Here is a 21,507-nt window from a genome sequence, read left to right as displayed (position 1 = left end):
ACAGATTTGTTAATGCATTTGGGAAATACAATATCAAACAGGTATATCAATGCCTTTACTTTGTTTAGAACATGTATAACGTCTAATTGTTTTATGTTTTATACTTATACAGGGTTGAATCAGCTCATTGGTCTTTGAAACGAATATTACAAAATAGCATGGGAGACTTGTGCTCATGTTGGGATGTTATCAAGCATGTTATTATACTTCAACATAACGAAATCAAGGCATCCTTTGAAATGAGTCTACATGTGATAGGACACACATCCAATGTGCAGTTGTATAAAATGTTGGTTGGCTTTGTATCTAAACATGCTTTGATTCTCATTGTTGAAGAGTTTGATCGGGTCAATGATGTGGGGTTTGATAGTGAATGTTGTGGATGTGTACTTAGACGGACTCACGGATTACCATGTGCTTGACAATTAGCCAAATATGCTATGGGTGTCATTCCTCTTAATGAAGTTCATGTTATGTGGACGAGACTGAGCTTTTTAGATTTATCTGAATGTGATTCATCATTTGAGTTGTCAATTCAACAAGAATGGGATGTCGTTCTATCCCGGTTCAAACAGGTTCACATGTGTGGCAAAGTGACAATTAAAAACAAATTGCGTGAAATTGCTTACCCAAACATGCCAATATTATGTGCACAACTTAATATAGTTAAGACAAAAGGATCTCAAAAGAGTCAAGCAAACAAATTTCAGAGGTCTACAAAACGCATCCCTTCATATTTTGAGCATGTAGATCGCATCCATCTTGTAAATGATAGCTCATCATCTTTGAAGACTCCTAAGGGAAAGGTTAAGGTGACGACCAACACCAATGCAATTCCCATGCTTAATCAATTTCATCTGAAATGTCACCCTTATATTTTGGATGTAATAGATGTTAAAGCGGATCGACATTGTGGGTTTCGTGCTATTGCCTCCTTGCTGGGGATGGGTGAAGAGTCATGGCCACTTATCATAATGGATTTATTCAAAGAAATATCTCAGTGGCGTGAAGAATACGCAACATTGTTAGGTGGTCATCAACGGGTAGAACATATCAAAAGATCCCTACTAGTGGATGAGTTGTCAGTGGTAACTGTATATTCATAGGAGTCATGTGCATTGATTAATTGAACTTGTATGCTATCTAATTTCATTATTGTATTTTGCAGGCTAGTGTTGACAAATGGATGCCAATATCGGATATGGGATACTTAATAGCAAGCAGATACAATATTATCTTAGTCTGTTTGTCTTTGAAATAAAATATTACTATTTTCCCATTGCGTACTGCACCCCCTACCGATGTTAGTTTACACCGATTACTATGTATTGGCCATGTATATGATTCATAATTTGTGCAGGTGAAAATGGTTGATGATTGTCCCATACCTACCGCTGACATTTTATGGTGTACACATTGTTACCCAAAGGCAAGGTTATGGTCATCATATTACGTTGGTCGGATGCAATCTTTTACCCAATTAATTAGTATTAGTCTGACATATGTGAACCTTGGAGACGATTGATGTAGACATAATTTATTATATGGGGTTCTTATTCATAATTTATTACTTAACTTTTGATTCATAATTTATTACTTCAGTTCCGATTCATAATGAATTTGTGTTTATGTCATATTGTACACATACAAAGTTACTATTATTACAATCATGTAATAAAAAAAATATCAACGACGTCCACGAACATTACGTACTCGTCTAGTGTACACTGCCCCGTCATCTGTCACGCTTCGGGCTAAATGTAGTGCTGCCTTTGTACTCTCATATGTGTCAGTGCCTTCAGTGACCTGACGACAATCTATCATGCGTTGGAGAATACTAACAATGCGCCTAAATATACCATGCACCAACTTCAAAATAAATTAAACTTCTCAAATATATTGTTTAATCACATAACAATAAAAAAAAACTTACCGAATGTGCATGCTCATCTTGAGACGAGAGACTTGCCTTCTCAGCATTTGGACTACGAAGGCGACGACGTGGTACAACACTAGGTCGATCTCCAAGCTCACCTCTACGAATGTATGGGTGTGACACCATCCTGAACCAAGACATGTACTCAGGAACACATGCAGATGGAGTAGAAGCAGCTGTCAAACCTGTCACCAAGTGGTGATCAAATTGCAACCACCTTTGATCAATGACATGTGCACCAGGACTCTCAGTCGGCATCGATGATGGTGGAATGCTCCGCTCATAGCCAAATTGGTGCAACACACGCTCGGGCATATGTCTTTGTGATAAGCTGCCCAATCGTAGGTGACCTGAGAATAAATAAATGGTCTCAAATGGCCTGCTCAATTTGTGGTCCTCATATGGAGTCCAGATGACGTCATCGTGTGTGAGCCCATCCAACTGCACCCGCACATCACCAACCGCACAAATCTGATGGGCAACAATGTATCGTGCTGCCCGCGGATGTACCTCGTCATATGAGAGATTAATATCCCTTCTTCCCATGCCCGAGAAGTGCTCATAAATACATGCCTGCGTAATTCGATCATATTAATTATAAAATATTTAATACAAAAAATTATGGAATGTAACATGTGATTGCTAATTATTTATATGGTTTCATACTTGAACAAGTATCACTTAACTGCCCAACTACTTTGTGTTAAACTAGGAGGCATACATTGTGTGAAATGATACATGTGCCTACAATGCATAATATTACTAATTCTTATCCACATGATACACTGATTTCATACCTCCATGTATAACTACACATAAAAAACAAGTGATCAGCAACGTGTTCCAATGCACAGAAAGGGCACAATCTGTTGTGTATTGGAATACCTCTACAAACTAGCTTATGTATCGTGGTAACCAGTCAGTGAAATTCTCCATGCAAAAAATATTGTGCTGGCAAGGTTTTCACTTTCAAAAACTTTCTAAAAATCTCACTATATATCCTCTCCTCCAACCAATCTTGTAGTACTTTATATGCTGTTACTATCTGTTACCAAGTTGATCAAGTTAAAATAAAAAATAATGGATGAAACCAAATTTATTTAAGGGAGAAACTTTAACAGACAAATGTGATAATTTCAAATTTAACAACTAAAACTGAAAATGAAGATAGGGTACCAAAATTTTATTTTCTTTCCGGAGATTTTATAACTATGTAGTTTAATTTGTAATAATTAATAATACTTTTTTAATTAATAATCAAGGACAATAATTAGTAATTCATCAATATACTTTATTTTCAAAATTAGTTATTAAAAAGTATATATTTCAAGAATCAAGATGTGCATTCTTTTCTAAATTATGTGTAAAATAGAGTTGACCTAACAAACCATTTATAAAGAGCTTTACTTAAAATAGTCATTGATCAATTCAAACTGCAGTTCGCCTAGCATCAGCCACTGATAAAAAAAATTAAACTTTGAAATGGTCGTTCATAAAAAATATAATGAAATTTAACATAATAAATAATTAAGTTGTTCGTAATACAGATTGAGATATTTATAATATTATGTAACACTATAAACAATTAAACATAAAGTTTTTGAGAAAAAATATTATAAAAAATTATAATTATTCTATTTTTGTTTAAGACATCCTATTTTGAAGAGAAGAAGTAAAAATAATTCAAAGATTATAATGTTATTATTGTTGTTTATTATTTTAATATTAATGTAAATTGTGTAAGTTTGACCGACGCTAATGACAATAATGTTAAAAACAATTATCGTAAAATGTCTCATTTTTAACAAAATAAAATATAAATGAAAAAGTAGAAAAAAATAGATGGAGGAGATGAGTGTTGATGAAGGAGATGAATGTGGATAAAATAGATGAGTGTGAATGAAGGAATTAAGAGAATAGTGTGGATGAAGGAGATGTGTGTGAATGAAGGATATGAATGTTGTTGAAGGAGATGAATGCGAGTGAAGGAAATTATTATGGAGGAAAAAGATGAATATGGATGATGAAAATGGGTGTAAGTAGATTTATATAGGAAATAAGAGAGAAAAATTGTGACTGAGGAGATTTATCATCTTTAAATTTATGATCTTTAGATTAAAAACTAAAAATAATTTATTATTTCTATTTGTTGTTACGAAGGCGCACTAATTCATAACATATAAATATAAATACTAAAAATAAATAAAATTAATGTCGGCTAGATCGATGTGAACCTTATCTATTTTTAATATTTATTTTAGTTAGTTTCGACTTAGTCGATGCTAGTATGACACTAACATAAATAATTTTACTTATTGAAAAAAGTTAAAAATATTTAGCATCACCACAGAGTTGACTAAATCGACTCTAGTAACGTCCAACATTAAGTGAACTCAATTAGCGTCAGCTAAACCAAGCTAAGCCAGCATTTATCCTACACTAACACAAATAATTACTCATTAAAAAATTTAAAAATTATTTTATGTTTTTTTAACTTAAAAAAATCTTTTGTGTCGCCGGTTAGAGCCCAACATTAAGTAGACTCTACTAGCGTCAACTCTGCCTATGTTAATTTAACACTAACACAAAGATTTATTTAATTAAAAAGATAAAAATGACTTTAGGATTTTTAAATTGTTTTTAGAAAAACAATCTTTTGTGTCGTGTTAGAGTTTACTTGGCTGATGCTAATAACGTTGCAATTTGACAATCAATAATATTTGGAAGCTAATTTAATATTTTCTTGTAGTGATATAAATCTCAATTTTATCAAATTAAAATCATTTATAGGGTACACATTTGATCATTTATATTCATTTTTAAATATTTTCTTTGTTGTTTATTTGTTCTCACTTGTGAATGAGTATCAACTTGAAATATTCAATTGTGTAAATCCTTGGTTTACTAGGTACCTAAATTTTTTTTCTCTCTTTCATTCTTAGATTCGTTTTATTTGAAGAACACGTATTTCCCTACACAAATCTTGATTCTTTTTCTGAAGCGTTAAACTCATTTAATTTAATATTCACCAAGTTCACTCAAATTCCTGACATACTTTCCTTCTCAACATTTGCAAATGTTATAGTTGTCACGAAATTTAAAATATATGTATTTGTTTACTCTTTTATGTAATTAGTTGAAATTTATGAAATTATTATTTGATATTCTATTTTAAGATTTATGCAATTATAATTTATTTCATGAGATTTGACATTGTGTGTCCTTTTGAAATAAAATTATTGATAACATAATCTTTTGTTGTGATTTTTGTTTTTGTAAGAAAATTAATTAATTAATATGTGAAACAGTGCAGATACAAATGTTTACAAATGTTGATACAAGTATACCTAAACCTATTCAATAAAAATGAGGATGAAACATAAATTTTATACTTAGATAGGGATGAGAATGGGTATGTGTATAATTTTTTTACTTTGAGGAAGAGGAGAAGTATAGTTAAATATACTCACCTCACTTATCACCCCTATATAAGATATATAATATTTATTTATATATAATAAAATAAAGTTTGGTTATGAGGCATGCCAATAATATAACATATTAATCTCTCGCTTAAAATCCTTCCTCACTTATTATTGATCTTCTGCTAACTCACTTATGCTACACACTGCTTATTCCAGTATGCACATTAGTCCCACATCACTTAAGAATCGAGGCTAAGGGATATTTAAATACACCTTCCTTCCTTAACAAAGTTGTGAGCGAGCTCCAAGCTCTAAAATAGATAATGCATTAGATGCAGTGATTAACCCTAATGATGTTATTTTAATAAACTTGAGTTCGGAACATTTCTGTTGTTTATGGGAATGGAAAAATGATTCCGAAGATGAATCCTCGTCCCCTTAGTCCTCGATTGGGAGGCTTGTTCAGGTACACCCAATAGTCCCACATCGCTTAGGAGTTGAGGCCAAAGGCAATATAAATACACCTATATCCATTAACCTTCTGAGATGCCTTTTAAGGACAAAATTGTGATGAAGCTCCAAGCTCTGAAGCACACAATACCCAGTGGTTGAATTTATTGATGTTGTCGTAGTTAAGATGCAGCGACCGGATGATTAACTAAAAATGAAAGTACTTGATAATAATAGAGAATGGAGTCAACAACCATAGTTTGTAGAAAACTACGGAAATATGTGAAACGAGTGTGGTTTTTTCTAAATGTTTATTTTCCCCGAAAATAGAAATAGAAGACATCTGTTAGGGTGTTCTAGGATAAGGGCACAAAGACTGAGAAAAAGAAGGAAAAAGTCTATATAGATGAAATTAAAAATCACTCTCCCCCTTTGTTACATAGAATTTGTCTTATATAGACCACATACATTATTGTAAGCCAATCCCTATAGGACAGTTGTTCCCTTTGCTAACAGAAAGATATAACTATAAGATATTCCCTTAGATATGACAGCTAATGCTTCTAGATGTAATCTTTGAACTTTGTGGGCTTTGTTATTTTCTTGATGGGCCTAGAAGATGTGGGCTTTGTTATTTTCCTGATGGGCCTAGAAGATGTGGGCTTAGTATCAATTGCCTCCTCCTATGAAACAACCTTGTCCTCAAGGTTGGTAGGTATTGGGTAAATTGGGGCAAAAGCAAGTGAAACAAAAGGAATTGAATTGTGGGCTTCAGGGTAGGAGAATTGGGCCGTGGGAATTGAGTGTGGGGCATTTATTGGGCTGGAAGTGGAATTGTAGTCTTTGGGCTCTTTAGGATGATTTGTAAAAGGAAGGTTCTGGAGAGTAGGGGTAGGTCAGGAGGTGGGGCCCGCTGGTGTGATTAATGTAGTAGGTGAAAAATGGTCGGTAGCTGGCGTAATTAATGAAGTAGGTGAGAATTTTGGGTTTGCTAAGGGTAATAATGAATGTGCGTGCGTAGCTGATAAATTAGGCACGGCTGGGGTAGGTGAAAATTTAGAGATAGTGGGTGGTAGTAATGATGATGCGGATCCACGTGATTTAATGTTAATGGCTGGACTGTGCTGTTCAACACGAGTCGTTGATGGTGGACACGTGGTGGGAACTGAAGTGGTTTGAGTGGGGTTTGATATTACAAGTTTGTTTGAAAGTGTAGAGTTAGAAGCAATGTTTTTTGAAGTAGGAAAGAGTGTGGGGATTGTGTGGGAGATGGTCGAGGGGGCAGCATCCTCTTGAGGCATATGAAAGGAAGGAGGTGGTTTGGGTCCGTGATATGGTTTAAGCAAGGAGATGTTGAAGACGGGGTGGATTTTGGAAGAGGGTGGAAGGAAAAGTTCATAGGCAACTTCACCGATGCGGCGTCTGATGGGGCAAGGACTGTAGAATTTCCGAGAAAGCTTGTTTTCACCTCTTTCCAAAAGAGACGTTTGACGATAAGCTTGGAGATGGAGGAGAACCTAATTGCCGACGTCGAAGGTGTGATGGCGTCGACTCTTATTTGCTATTAGTGCCATGCATTGTTGCGTTTTCGCGAGGGTGGCTTTCAACTGATGGAACATTTGTGTATGTTCTTGGAGCGTGGTGTCAAGGGTGGGCTCTGTGGTCGTTCCTGGAACGTAGTCGGGGATTGTTGGTGGAGGTCGTCCGTATAGCGCCTGGAAAGGAGTCATGTTGATGGCAGAGTGATGTGATGAGTTGTACCAGAACTCCGTTAGATGTAAAAATTTGTACTAAGTTCGTGGATTGTCATTGGTAAAACATCTCAGGTATATTTCTAAACTCCTATTGATAACTTTTGTTTGACCATCCATTTGTGGATGATAAGCTGTGCTAAATTTTAATTTGGTGTCTTGTAGGTGAAACATTTCTTTACAAAAATGGCTGGGGAATAGAGGATCCCGATCAGAAATGATAGACTTTGGAACTTCATGCAACCTGTATATTTCAATAGAAAAACGGTGAGCTAACTGGGTGGCAATGAAGGAGGTGGGTAGGCAATGAAGTGGGCAGACTTAGATAGTCTATCAAAGACTACCCATATGACAGTGTGGCCAAAAGATTAAGGTGAGTGGGTGATAAAATTTGTGGTTAATTCTTCCCAAAGCTTGGCTTGTATAGGTATTGGTTGGAAGAATCTTAAAGGTTTTTTATTGTTGGGTTTGTTTTGTTGGTAGGGAAGACACTGCTTGATGTATGTTTTTGTATCACGGTACATTCCGGGCCAGTAGAATGAGGTGGCTAGTCGTGCCATGGTCGCTTTGAGACCCGAGTGACATGCGGATGGAGTGGCGTGAAATTCGTGCAACATTGTAGAACGAAGGGCACCCCTAGCAGGCAAATAAAGGCGTTGATGATGGTAAAGGAGACCTCGTTGAAGATTGTATGCAGAGGTAGGTGATCACATTAAATTTTGCACTTCTTTTGTCCCTTCTTCTAATGCATAATAATGGTATAATTCTGTGAGGATGTTGGGAATCGGTGAAGACTCTGCTAAAAAGAAGGATGATGGTGGACTGGATAAAAAATCAGCAGCTTGGTTGTGGCGTCCTGGACGGTATATGATTTCGAAGTTGTACCCTAAGAGCTTGGTGGCCCATTTTTGTTGCTCAGGCATGTGGCAAGCATTGGTAAGTAATGCCTTCAGACTTTGCTGATTTATTATGATTTTGAAATGTGTTCCAATAAGATAGTGACGTCATTTTTTCACTGCCTTTGTAATGGCTAGCATTTCTCGAACATACACTGAGTTGTTTTGCATTTTTTGACAGAGTTTTTTGCTGAAAAACGTAAGAGGATGACCTTCTTAAGATAGGACTGCACCAATGGCAACATTCGACGCATCTGTTTCAACGACAAAGGGCAGAGAAAAATTTGGAAGATTTTAACTACTGGTGTCGTAGTTAAATTTTTTTTCAATTGTACAAAGGCTTCTTGAGCCGCTGTAGTCCATGTAAAATTTGTCAATCTTAGTAAATTCGTGAGTGGAGAGGCGAGAGTGGCATAACCGCGAATGAATTTTCTATAAAATCCCGTAATTCCCAAAAAAGCGCAGAGAGTGGTAAGGGATGTGGGTTTGGGCCAAAGGAGGATGGCCTGTATTTTTTCTGCGTCTGGGTGACGGTGCCTTCTTGAATGAGATGGCCCAGATAAGAAACTTGGGTAGTGGAAAAAAAACATTTAGACTTTTTTGTAGAACTAGAGTCAGGTGTTGGATGTGTTCTGGCATAGACTGGCTATAAATGAGGATGAAATAAAAAAACACTAGGACAAAATGGCATAGATGTGGTCTTAGGAGGTCATTCATGGCTACTTGGAAGGTAGAGGGTGCATTAGAAAGGCCAAAAGGCATAACGAGAAACTCGTAGTGCCCATCAAAAGTTCTAAATGTTGTTTTGTGGCAATCCTTGGGGTCTACTCTTATTTGATAATACCCTGAGCGGAGATTTAGTTTGGTGAACACCTTAGCCACAGTTAATTCATCCAATAACTCATCAATTGTGGGAATAGGAAAACGATCATTCATTGTGATAACATTTAGGGCTCTGTAGTCTACGCAAAAACGCCAAGTGCCATTTTTTTTTTATCAATATGACTGGGGATGAGAAGGGACTGGTGTTGGGACGTATGATGCCTTCAGTTAGCATTTATTGAATGAGGGATGTCATAGTGTGTTTATGGGCGTGTGGATAGCGGTAGGGTTTGATATTGACTGGGGAGGATTGGGGAAGGAGGGGAATGTGATGGTTGTGGGGTCGGTGAGGGGGTAGGCCATGAGGACGTGAAAAAATTGTAGTGTATTTTTGTAACAGTTGGGTAATGTCTGGATGGGGAGAAGGGTTGGGGCAATGGATAGTGGGGTGATGTGGTTGAAAGGTAAGAAGATGTATAGAGGCTACCGCGTTGTTATGTAAGAGTTGGCAAATATGGTTGGGTGAAGCATGGGTGTGGAGAAGTTTGGTGGTTCCATGGAGGGTAATTGGAAAACCCTTATGATTAAAGGAAAGATGAGGTATTGAAAAATCAACTTGTAAAGGACCCAAGGAACGTAGTCAGTCATTCCAAGAACCATATCAGCGCCTTCAATTGGGATAAGGTAGAAGGGAATGGAAAAATTATGGTGTTGCATGAAAACTGAAATATTAGGACAAAGAGACGAACAATGTATTCGTTCTCTGTTTCCCACCATGATTGAAAAGGGTGTTATAGGAATGGTAACCAATTGGAGGTGGTTTGCTAGACGGGGTTGTAGTATGTTATGGGAGCTACCGGTGTCTATAAGGATAGTGATAGAAAGGTGACCAAGGAGATCTTCAAGTTTAAAAGTATTGGATGAAGGGGTTCTAGAGAGGGCTTGGAATGATAGGTTAATATGAGTGGTATCATCGGTTTATGGGTTGGAAAAGTATGGTTTAGGGTTGGAAAAAGTGGGGGATTGTGGGTTGGAAAAAATGTGTGTGGAAGTATTAGTAGGGTGTTCTGTGGTGAGGTCTTCACTCAGCAATAATAGAAAACGATTAGAATTGCATTTGTGACCTGGAAATTTTTTTGCATCACAATTGTAGCAGAGGCTAGCAGCTCTGCGCTCTTGAAGTTGGGCGGAGGTGAGTTTTTTTATGGGTAGTTGAGGGGGTGTAGTGGAGGGTGGCTGGGGTGGAAAAGAGGGACATGGTGGGGGTAATAAATGTGGTGAAGGTTGGGGTAAAAAAGGTACTTGGTGTATAACACGTTTGGAGTCCTGGAACTTAGATTCCAACAAATTTGCGAGGCCCATGGCTTGTGTGATTGAACTGGGTTGGAGAACAGCCATTTCCCTCCGTATGTCAGGGATAAGGCCAGAGATGAAACAATTTAGAATCATTTCAGGTGTAAGGCCCAAAACTCGATTGCAAATTTTTTCAAAAACCTTTTGATATTTAGCTACAATGCCATTTTGTCAGAGTTTAAATAACTCGGCCTGGTGGTTGGCATAAGTGGAGGACCCAAAACGCAACTCCAAAGCCCTACTAAAAAAGATCCAATCAGTGAGTTGGTGATTTTGATACATCCATTTGAACCAACTAAGGGCATCACCCCGCATATAGAAAGCAACCATGTTTAAACGGGATTCCCAGGGAATGGTATAAAACTGGAAAAATTGATCGGCTTGAAATAACCAATCTAACGGATCCGTACCATAAAAAAATGCTGAATTTTAGGGGGGCGTATAGGTGAAGGAGTGATGGTGGAAGGAATGGTGTTGGTAGTGGTGGGATGAACGTTAGGTTGAGAAGTATTTGATAGAGGTGGTGGAGGAGCAGTTGTAGCATCTATGGAGAAATGTCCGATGAAAGTATTTGGATCTATAACAGGGGTAGTGTTGTGGTGTGGAATGGATAGGGTAGTGAAAATGTTGGTGAGGGTATTGGTTAGGGTGTCGTGTTTAGATTCTAATGCCATTTGACGGGCTTCCATGGTTTCTTGGGTGGTATGAAACTGGGTATGCAAATTAGCTAATTTTTCTATGATAGTTTGGAGTGCTTCTTCCATATCTTTGGTGGTTTTGGGAGGCACGGAGGTAGGTCAATGAAGCACCAAGTTGTTACGGTATTCTAGGATAAGGGCACAAAGACTGAGAAAAAGAAGGAAAAAGTCTATATAGATGAAATTAAAAATCACTCTCCCCCTCTGTACATAGAATTTGTCTTATATAGACCACATACATTATTGTATGTCAATCCCTATACGACAGTTGTTCCCTTTGCTAACAGAAAGATATAACTATAAGATATTCCCTTAGATCTGACAACTAATGCTTCTAGATATAATCTTTGAACTTTGTGGGCTTTGTTATTTTCCTGATGGGTCTAGAAGATGTGGGCCTAGTATCAACATGTTTTAAAATATAAAAATATTTTTGAATATTTTATATTTGGGATCGGACAAGGATGAACCATTTTTCACAACCGGGATCGTGAAAGGCAGACAACAAACCAAAAATAAATAAAAAAGTTGATGATAATAGATAATGAAGTCGACACCATAGTTTATTGTGAAAAACTATGAAAAAATCATAAAGATGGTATGTGAACCAAATTTGGAGTTCAGGAGTCGGTTATGTGTAGGAAAGATATTAACACCCCTACTACCACACCCATCTGAAGATGGTACCTTTAATTAAATATGTGAAACGAGTGTGATTTTTTCTAAATGTTTATTTTTTTCCCAAAAACAGAAATAGAAAACATGTTTTAAAATGTAAAAATATTTTTAAACTTTTTATACTTGAGGCCCGACAAAGATAAATGTTCATCTTACATATTTTAAAAATTAAGATTTATGTAGTTCTAGAATTTAACTATTTGAAAAAGGTTTGTGTCGCGAACTGGGATTACGCACTTCTGTAAATTGGAACTGAGCTTTGAAAAAAGATTTTGTTTGATTGTTGATATTTTTTTTATATATTTTCGGATTTTATATTTTTTGAAAATAAGAGTTGGTGGGTGTATTAATACAAAAAAAGGGTGTGGTAAATAGCGAAAATGCCAGCGGAATGGTCTCAGGGTTGTTTGATGAGGGTGTGCGGTATTAAAAGTGCTGTGCAAACAGTGAAATTGGACCCAGGGGTGGTGCTGCATTAAAAATTAGGTGCAAACAGTGAGATTTCTGGGGCAGTAGAATGTGCCGAGACTTGTATGGTAAGGGTAGTGCGATATTAAAAGAGGGTTGCAAAGAGGAAGGTAGTAAAGATATTATAAAAAAACGTGGGCCGAGCAGTTCTCTTTCTTGAATGCTCGGCATGCCAAATTTCATGAGCCAAAATTGTGGGGCCCACCACTTAAATGCAAAACTCATCAATTTAAACCAGGTCGCGGGTCCCACATGAAGCAATGTATTCACACTCATTCAATCCTTGTGTTTTTTTAAAAAAAAATTGACAGCTTTAAGTGAATAGTAGGTAAAAAAAAAAACATACAAAATGACTCCCATAAACATATATGCAGCAGAATTTTTAGAAAAGTTTGTCACCAGCCTACACACAGAATTTACTAAGCTTTGAATGAGATAAAAAGAAGCGCTTCTCCCCTTATAACATGCTACATCCATTACAAAAAAAATTAATACACACTTCCATCATTCCTTCTTATATTTTTGTCATATTTTTCGCTTTTAATTAAAATATACATAGTAATTTTATAAAATATGTATAAAAAAAAACTTAATAAATCGAGTGAAAACAAATATATTCAACAATTATTTAATTTCTTTATTTAAAATGAATTTTGTCAAAGATCAAAATAAGTTTTTTAAAATAAATTCGATCAAATTAAGAAAAAATATTAAAAAATTATTCCTCAAACATAATTATTTGTCTGATAACTTCATATATATATATATATATATGATAGTATTTATACTCTTATAGTAAGTTTACCAAGGAAAATTTATTTGACCGTGATACCAATAATTATAAACATTGTGTTATAAAAGAAATAACAATAAAATTATAAAAAAATTAATCTTTTCGTTGTACAATTAACTTAATGTTAAAAAAATTATAAAATACATGAATTTCTCCATGTGTATTCAATCCTTAAAATAGTATAGTTTACATATAAATATGCGTGTATATATATATATATAAACATAAATATAATATTAAAATATATATAATTTTAAAAGTTGCATATGTTTTTATTGTATTATTGGTTCTTTTGATTAACTCACTTCCTAAACATTATTATTATTATTATTCCTCTTGATGTCAGGTTTTAAACCATTAGGACCATTTGAAGCACCTTCTTGTTTGAGCTTTAAATTTTCTTACTCTTCATTTCATCATCTATTAAAACAAAGAGGGATTCATTAGGATTGTAGTCCCCAACTCTCTACATTCACCTTTAATCTATATTTTAACATGCTAAAATCCATCACCCTTCACCTAGATCTCTGTAATTTCTTCCCCCCAATTTTTCATATTTCTCACAACAACACTATATATCTATATATGTTTTATTAGGAGAGAAATGAAAATAAAAGAAGAAAAAACACTATCAATAAAAAAAATATGATCATATATATACATTGATTTTATAAAATATGTCCATCAAGAAATTTCAAATTAAATTATATATTAGATTAAAAATAAATTGTAAACAGAATACATATTGAGAATAAGACTTTTTTTGACAGAATAAAATAATTTTTTTTTATCATAAATTATATTCCTTAATTACATGAATATTCGTATGTAATGTTATAAATTAACATGTTTTCATTCATAACTTCTTAAATTATAAGTAAATTCATTATGTAATTATCACATACATAGTCTATTTTAAATTTTGATATGTATTTTATTTTCATATAAAACTTGACATTATACTTGTTATTTAATAATTTTATATTAAATATATTAGAGATAGAAGGAGATAATTTTTCTTTTATATATTATTTTATTACTATTCAATATAATGTCAATTTGCTTACCAAGACAACAGTTTTGCTAGATCCCAAAGTTCACAAACCATACTACTTTGATCTTTTAAGTTTTTTTTTATTAAATCTGCCCCCCTTAGTGTCTATATCTTCAATAATAAATAAAAATATTTTATTTGAACTAAGTCGACGAGTACTTATTTAATTTGAATGGGACAAGTGATCACTTTCTTATAACTTTTATAAAAAAAATAAAATTCGTTTAAATTTAGTTTTTATTAAATCCATTCAATAAGCATTGGCTTATCCAATAAACTTGGCATATAATTATTTAACATGATAATACGTAACTATCAAATATAAATTTATGTCCAATTCGTGTTTCAAAACCTCAACTCTTATTACTTTTTTAATTTTATCTGAAAAACTTGAGTGATGACTTTGAGTGCGTGAAAAGGACTCTAAATATTTTTTTTATGCACTTTTGTATGCCTATTATATATTGACTGAAACTATACTATAGCAGCTAATTGTGCATACTTGTAGCGCATGAAGACAATAATATTATCTAACATCAGTAAAATGTTGTTTTTTAAAATTATTTATATTTTATTATATAATATATATATGTATAGATGCACTTTCATCCATTAACACAAAAAAAAAAAAAACTATAAATGATCTCATTCCTGGAGAGTGGGATGTTAAACAATTAAATTACTTACTAAAAAGTTAACGATATTACATTGTTAGAAAATTATTAAATAAAAAATAATTTTATAAATAAAAAATAATTAATTATTACATTAATTATATTATATATTATTTTAATTTTATTTTAAATTATTAGTATTTAAATTAATTTTTATTATTAATAAATAATTTTTAAATTAATATTTAATTAATTACTAAATTTTTAACTACTAATTTTAGAATTTAAATGATTAATAATTAATTAAATAAAATTTATAAAATATTTATCAATAATAAAAACTAATTTAAATATTAATAATTTTTTTATTCTATAAATTATTATCTAATTTAGTCAATATAATAATTAATTATTTTTTAAAAATTAATTTATATTTAATAATTTTTCTAGTGACGTATATAATATAAAAAATTTCAACTGAAATAATTAAAAAAAAATAGGTCACATAAATGTTATATTCTAAGTATTATGTATCATTTTTTTAATTCTTTTACTTCATAAATAAATATTAAATAAAATTTTAACATTTAAAAATAAAAAAGTGATTTATCTGTTTATCGTTCTTATTTATATTTAAAGAAAATAAATAATAAAGTATTATTAAAAAAAAAATTAATATCTAATTGTTTTATTTTTTTTAATAATTATGATATTAATATAGAGGATCAATTAAGTTGATACACGAATATAGAATATCAAAAATTCAAACGTAACATAACTTTGAAAAGAAAAAGTTGACACCCTTCCCGGTAAAATACATACTTCAAAAATTCAATAAATTTATATTTTAATTTTAATTTTAAATCTTATTTTTTGGGTTGTCAAATGGAAGTCAGTGTTGAGAATGTCAAAGATTTTTTTTTTAAGAAAAATCTCACTTGTGTAACATTCAATTTTATTGCTATGCCTCTCACACTCCACTACTTTTTATTAAAAAAAATTTGATAACTCACTTTTTTTTTCTATACTCATCCTATAATTTTAATATTATTATTTTAATATTTTACATTATTTAATTATAAATTTATTTTTTATTATATTTTTAAACTGTCACATAAAAAATTTATATAATCCAAAAAATTTGTCAAAATATATTTTTTCTTATTGGAATTACATGATGCGTGAAAAGTGGTTGTATTAGTTAAAAAAATACCAATTTTTACACTCCAATATTTATTTGATTAAAAAAAATTAACAAGAGAAGACATGACAAATTTCTACCAACACTACAAGAAAATCATTAAATAAAAATCAATTTTTAGATATAAAAAATAATTAATTGCTATAATGACTAAATTAGAAATTATTTTAGAGACTAAAAAATTTTTTGTTTCTAAATTAGTTTCTATTATTGTTAAATGATTTCTAAATTGATGTCTAATTAGCAACCAAGTTTTTGCTACCAATTATTTATATTCTAAATTTAGTAGCAAAAATTTTGGTGGCTAATTAGACAAACCATTTAACAATAATATAAACTAATTTAAAAACCAAAATTTTGTTAGTTTCTTAAATGGTTATGGTAATTAATTATTTTGTTAGTTTTTATTTCATAATATTTTTTAGTGAAATATGTGTTATCATGCCTACAGTTACAGAATTTTTTAATTTTTATATTACATATTTGTATCATTTTTATTATTCATTTGATTTTTGTTTTTCCTATATAATAGGATTACAATGAATACTTGTAAATCAAAATGCCTGAATTGATTTTAAACCGTAGTAGTGTAGAGATAGATCACCGAACCGATAGAGTATTTAAACTCCTGTCATCTTTAAGAACTATTCATTTCTTGTCTTTCCTTTTCATGTGGTCAAATAACTTTTTCTTATTTAATAATTTATTTCTTTATCTTAAATACTAGCGTCTAGTTTAATTTCATGAAATACGAAAATTAAGAATGATATATTTCGAAAAGAATAAACTAATTGTTTTAGCAAAAAAGAAATAACACTAACTACAATATTAAGTTTGATTAGAAATACATATATTTCTAGCTAAATTGTTTCTCCATCAATCATACATTCTTCCTCTTATACTAAATTTTTTTCTTATTTTATTCTATTCTATATTTTTTTAGCACTAAACATTATCCTGTCATTTATTTCATAATCGGCATTTCATTTACTTATGTCACGTCATCACACCACATTATTTAATATCCTATAAATAAATATTAAAAAACAAAAATAGTCCGCATTAATAAATATTAAAAAATAAAAATATACTCAGTGACACATTTGTAAAAAGTATGAGTTGATACTTGAGAGTAAGATTGACGCTAAAGCTACCAAACGAATCAGATGTGTAGTTGCTTGGTGCCATCCTGGTTGCTGACAAACCACTAAGTCCTTTGGAGATTGCATGCGTGAAAAGCGATGAAAATGACTATGAATTATCGTCAGCCCAGGTCAAGTGTATTTAGGTCTTAGGTTTATTAAGTTTTTGACAGAATTATATTGACATTTTTCTTAGTTTTGTGGAAAATACACTATGTTTTGGAGAAACTGTTTATCAACATTTAAAACCGTGCCAAGTTCACGAAGTTGTTAACCTAATTCTTTCTTTTTAGCAGGTCAATCACTACGACAATGCTTCCATTCACTATTAATACTACATCCATTATTGATGCTTCCATTCACTATTAATACTACATTCATTATTGAGGCACTCCAACAATACTCTCTTTTCTCTTCTCAGTATCAAAATTTTTAGTTTTCCCTAATTGCTACTCACCGACTCTGTCCCTATGGCCAACTCCAAAAACCGTACATCCATTTTCACCATTATTCTCACCCTTCTCTTTTCATTCACCACCGCAAAATCCCCAACTTTCTACCGAACCATGTCTCCAACGTCTTTGGGACTCAAGAAAGAGAAGCTCAGCCACCTTCACTTCTTCTTCCACGACATTCTCAGCGGCCCAAACCCCACCGCCGTCAGAGTGGTCCAACCCCAAAACACTTCCTCCACGTTATTCGGATTCATGTCAATGGCCGACGACCCATTGACCGCGGGCCCCGAACAAGGATCCAAACTCGTCGGAAAGGCCCAGGGAATTTACGGATCTGCCGCCCAAGAAGAAATTGGCCTGTTGATGATCATGAACTTCGTGTTCTGCGAAGGGAAATACAATGGCAGCACACTGAGCTTGTTGGGGCGGAATACGGTGTTCTCCACCGTGAGGGAAATGCCAATCGTAGGAGGAAGCGGGCTTTTTCGGTTCGCACGTGGGTATGCTCAGGCCAAGACTCACACGTTGGATTTTAAGACTGGAGATGCTATTGTGGAGTACAACGTCTACGTGTTCCATTATTAACCATTGTATCCTTTAGCAGCAAAGCATCGTTTTTATTCACTCATTCTTGTCTTTTGTTTCACTTCTTTGCTTTATTGTCGGATGCTTTTAGAATTACAAGTTGAATTTATGCTTCGCCTGGTTTAACCATGTATTGCCTTAGTTGAAGATGTTGACTTAAAAAACTATCGTGACTTGAGAAACCATAATGACTTTGCCCAATCACATTACCATTACCATCCAATGAACGGAAAATAAATTTAGACTTTTGTTCCTTTACGAAGTAGTTTTTTCTTTTTTTTGTTTAGAGCAATTTTGCACCAAATTTTCCGGAATAAGTATATTTGAAAAAAATTATGTAAATGGAACACAATTTTAATATTTAAGAAGTCGCTATTCTCAAACTCAATTTCAATTCAGTGCAAAAATTTTCATAAAAAATCATTAAGGCACAACATAATTTTGATTCAGCGAAGAAGACTATAGAAGTCATGTTCACTTAATACAACTTTATTTAACACTAGTTAGTATTGTTAATTTTACATTGAAGTAATGTGGAGTTGATTTAAGCTTAGGCCCGCTGAGATATGTCTGTTGAAACTTTTTTCTTCACAAACTTTCCAAATAAGTTTAAGGAAAGAGATTTATGGAGAATCTTTTAGAGGTGGGGAAGAGTCGAAGATGTTTTTATTCTTGGTAGGGTTGACACAAGAAAGCAATGTTTTGGGTTCGTTAGGTTTCAAGGGGTGGTGGATGCCAATGTTTTGGAGAGAAAGTTGGATTCAATTTGGATTTACACTTGGAAATTGCAGGTGAATAGACCCAAGTACAACAAAAGAGTGGTTCCTAAGGTGGTTGGAAATTCTGTTCAGAGGCAAGAGCCCATGAAGATTTGAAAACCTATTAGTTGTTCTTTCGCACAGGTTGTTAAGAACGAATGAGCAGATTCTTTTCAACAGACTTCAGAAGACAAAACAGTTTATGTTAGGGTCAAGGTGGATTTTACTAGGTGGCTAAAGGACTGTTTTGTTGGAAGATTTTGGGAGGTTTTAATTTTGTAAGATTAAGATATTTAGGAGAAAAGTACGTGCTCTTATCTTGTGAAGAAGAGAGTGTCATTCAGAAGTCAATTGCGAAAAACAAGGACCGGTTGGAAGGAGTTTTTAATTCTTTAGCTTCGTGGTGAAAGACAAGATTGTTTGGGTTAGGTGCAGAGGTATTCTGTACCTGTGTGGACGTCAGGGCCAGAGTGATGTTGTTCCACGTCAGTACCTAGTTGTTGTTGTCCAGCAGTTGCTTAATTCTTCTAGTCCTTTCTCCTATGCGCGTATGCACGTCCGGTCGGCGGGGGTACCTGCGATTGTACTCCGACGCTCAAGTCAGTGCTCTTCCTTTCTCAGTGTTTTAGATAGATTACAAACGTACCTTTTCCCCCTCTAGAGATCCTTCTCTTATCCCCCTTCTTGGGCCTTGGTTCGTGTAGGTCCAGTAGGCAGTTGCTGAAGACATGCATAGTGGTCTGCATAGTGGTCTCTGGGTCGTGGGTAGTGGCTTCCTGATATTAAGGGATTGCTGGTGAAAATGTCTTTGACCCATTCAAATACAGCCACGTAATTTATTTCATTTATATTGTTTAATGTGCATATTCGGTCGTACGGCGCCTACCGGTACACTTGCCCCCAGGCTCGAGGGTATCATTGGCCGAAGAGTCGTGCAAAATGGATGGGGATTTCGAGATAGTGCTTAATAGCTGGTTTTTCTTAAATGCGTTGCAAAGATGTGACGTTTGGCAGAGCCGCCGTTTGGGCGCGTATTGTCACATCTGATGGTCTCAACGGTTGCGATTTGGTGTCGTTTCGAATGTCGAGTGAGTTCAACCGTTGGATTAAGGACAATCCAACGGTGTTGGGCGTTTGCTGGGGAAATTTCGTGCCTATAAATAGTTTTTCGCTTGAAAAATGAAGGGCTTACATCTACTCTCTGAACCTTGTGCTATCTGTTCCGAGCGCCGAGTCTGTCGTTGAGTTTTGCTGCCCAGCGTCGTCTGCCTAGGTTAGTAATGCCGTCCTCTGTAGAGTCTTCTAATAGCGTAGATTCGTCTTTGACTCGCACCGCTTCTGGTGGCGCGAGTGAGTCTTCGGAAGGCCCGAGTTACGATTGGGTCGATCCGTCTATCCTTAATATTTCCACGAAAATTAAAACGGCTGATGACTTAGATAAGTTCTTTTCTGCCAACCCTGGTTTTGTAGAGTCTGATTGTCCGAGTGAAGCGTTAACTGCAGACGTTTGCGGTGTGACCGACCGTGTCTGTCACTGTCGGGAGAACGCGCCGCATGATTTCTTTTTTGTATATAGTACCTTCTTTTCTAGTTTACACGTGACCTTTCCTTTTGATGACTTTACCATGGGAGTCCTTCGGACTCTCAATGTTGCGCCTACACAGTTGCATCCCAACTCGTGGGCGATTCTCCAAGCTTTTCGAATTATATGTCGAGTCTTTAGGCTTAATCCTACCCCGCAGTCGTTTTTGTATTATTATAATACGTATCCGGGCACCCCTGTGAGTTGGTTGTCGTTGATCAGTCAGTCGGGTAATGTTCGGTTTGCTCCATACACCACGTCGTATAAATTTTTTAAAGATAATTACTTCAAGATTTTTGTGGAGCCTGATGGCCGTGATCTCTTTTATAATGTTGATGGGACAACTAAGTTTCCTTTCCATTGGACCGAGAAACCTTTCCAGCTCGATAACCAATTGTTGCATTCATTAACACCTTTTGATAAGGAGATTATATTAGTTATCGACCGGTTACCTTGTAGGCTGCCCACCCGAGAGCTGATAGCCTTGTATGGGTCGTCCAAAAAGTGGGCAAATTTAACTGGTATGTGTATTTAATTGCTGTCGGTCGCTTTGCTGTGGGGTTGCGTTTTAATGGTTTGTTTTATGTAGGCATTATTTTAAGGATGGATCCGAGTCTGAGCAAGCTCATGAAGAATCTGAAGAAGCAGGCCGAGGATCGTAAGATTTCTCCTGCCACTGGTATTGTACCGAAGCCAGCTGCTATAGAGGTGGTGCCGCCCGAGACTGCTGTTGCGCCACCTGCGAACAAGAAGAGAGGACGTTCGTCCAAGGTTCAAAAATTGGAGGTGGGTACCTCATCTGGTGGCAAGCCGGTTAGCATGCTCGGACTAGGCCTTAGGGTTGCT

The 21,507-nt window shown here is 34.3% G+C and overlaps 2 protein-coding genes and 1 long non-coding RNA gene across 3 annotated transcripts; 2 read left to right on the top strand and 1 right to left on the bottom strand.

Moving 5' to 3' along the window:
* Positions 1-1,686: 1,686 nt before the first annotated feature.
* Positions 1,687-2,482, bottom strand: LOC137816023 (uncharacterized). The gene is made up of 2 exons (XM_068619125.1): positions 1,934-2,482; positions 1,687-1,869 (listed from the first exon to the last, which is right to left on the bottom strand). Exons 1-2 carry the CDS (start codon positions 2,480-2,482, stop codon positions 1,687-1,689), a joined length of 732 nt encoding a protein of 243 aa, XP_068475226.1.
* A 5,563-nt stretch (positions 2,483-8,045) lies between these two features.
* Positions 8,046-8,845, top strand: LOC137814161 (uncharacterized). The gene is made up of 2 exons (XR_011081609.2): positions 8,046-8,498; positions 8,640-8,845. It is a non-coding gene; the product is annotated as an uncharacterized LOC137814161 (long non-coding RNA).
* Positions 8,846-17,473: 8,628 nt separating this feature from the next.
* LOC137814160 (dirigent protein 22) lies at positions 17,474-18,468 on the top strand. The gene has a single exon (XM_068616751.2). The coding sequence runs from the start codon at positions 17,752-17,754 to the stop codon at positions 18,319-18,321; it is 570 nt and encodes a 189-aa protein (XP_068472852.1). The 5' UTR covers positions 17,474-17,751; the 3' UTR covers positions 18,322-18,468.
* The last annotated feature ends 3,039 nt before the right edge of the window (positions 18,469-21,507 follow it).

The sequence above is a fragment of the Phaseolus vulgaris genome, chromosome 1 (assembly GCF_051622355.1).
Source record: "Phaseolus vulgaris cultivar YP4 chromosome 1, ASM5162235v1, whole genome shotgun sequence".
NCBI lineage: Eukaryota > Viridiplantae > Streptophyta > Magnoliopsida > Fabales > Fabaceae > Phaseolus > Phaseolus vulgaris.
This window is presented reverse-complemented; position numbering and strand designations above follow the sequence as displayed.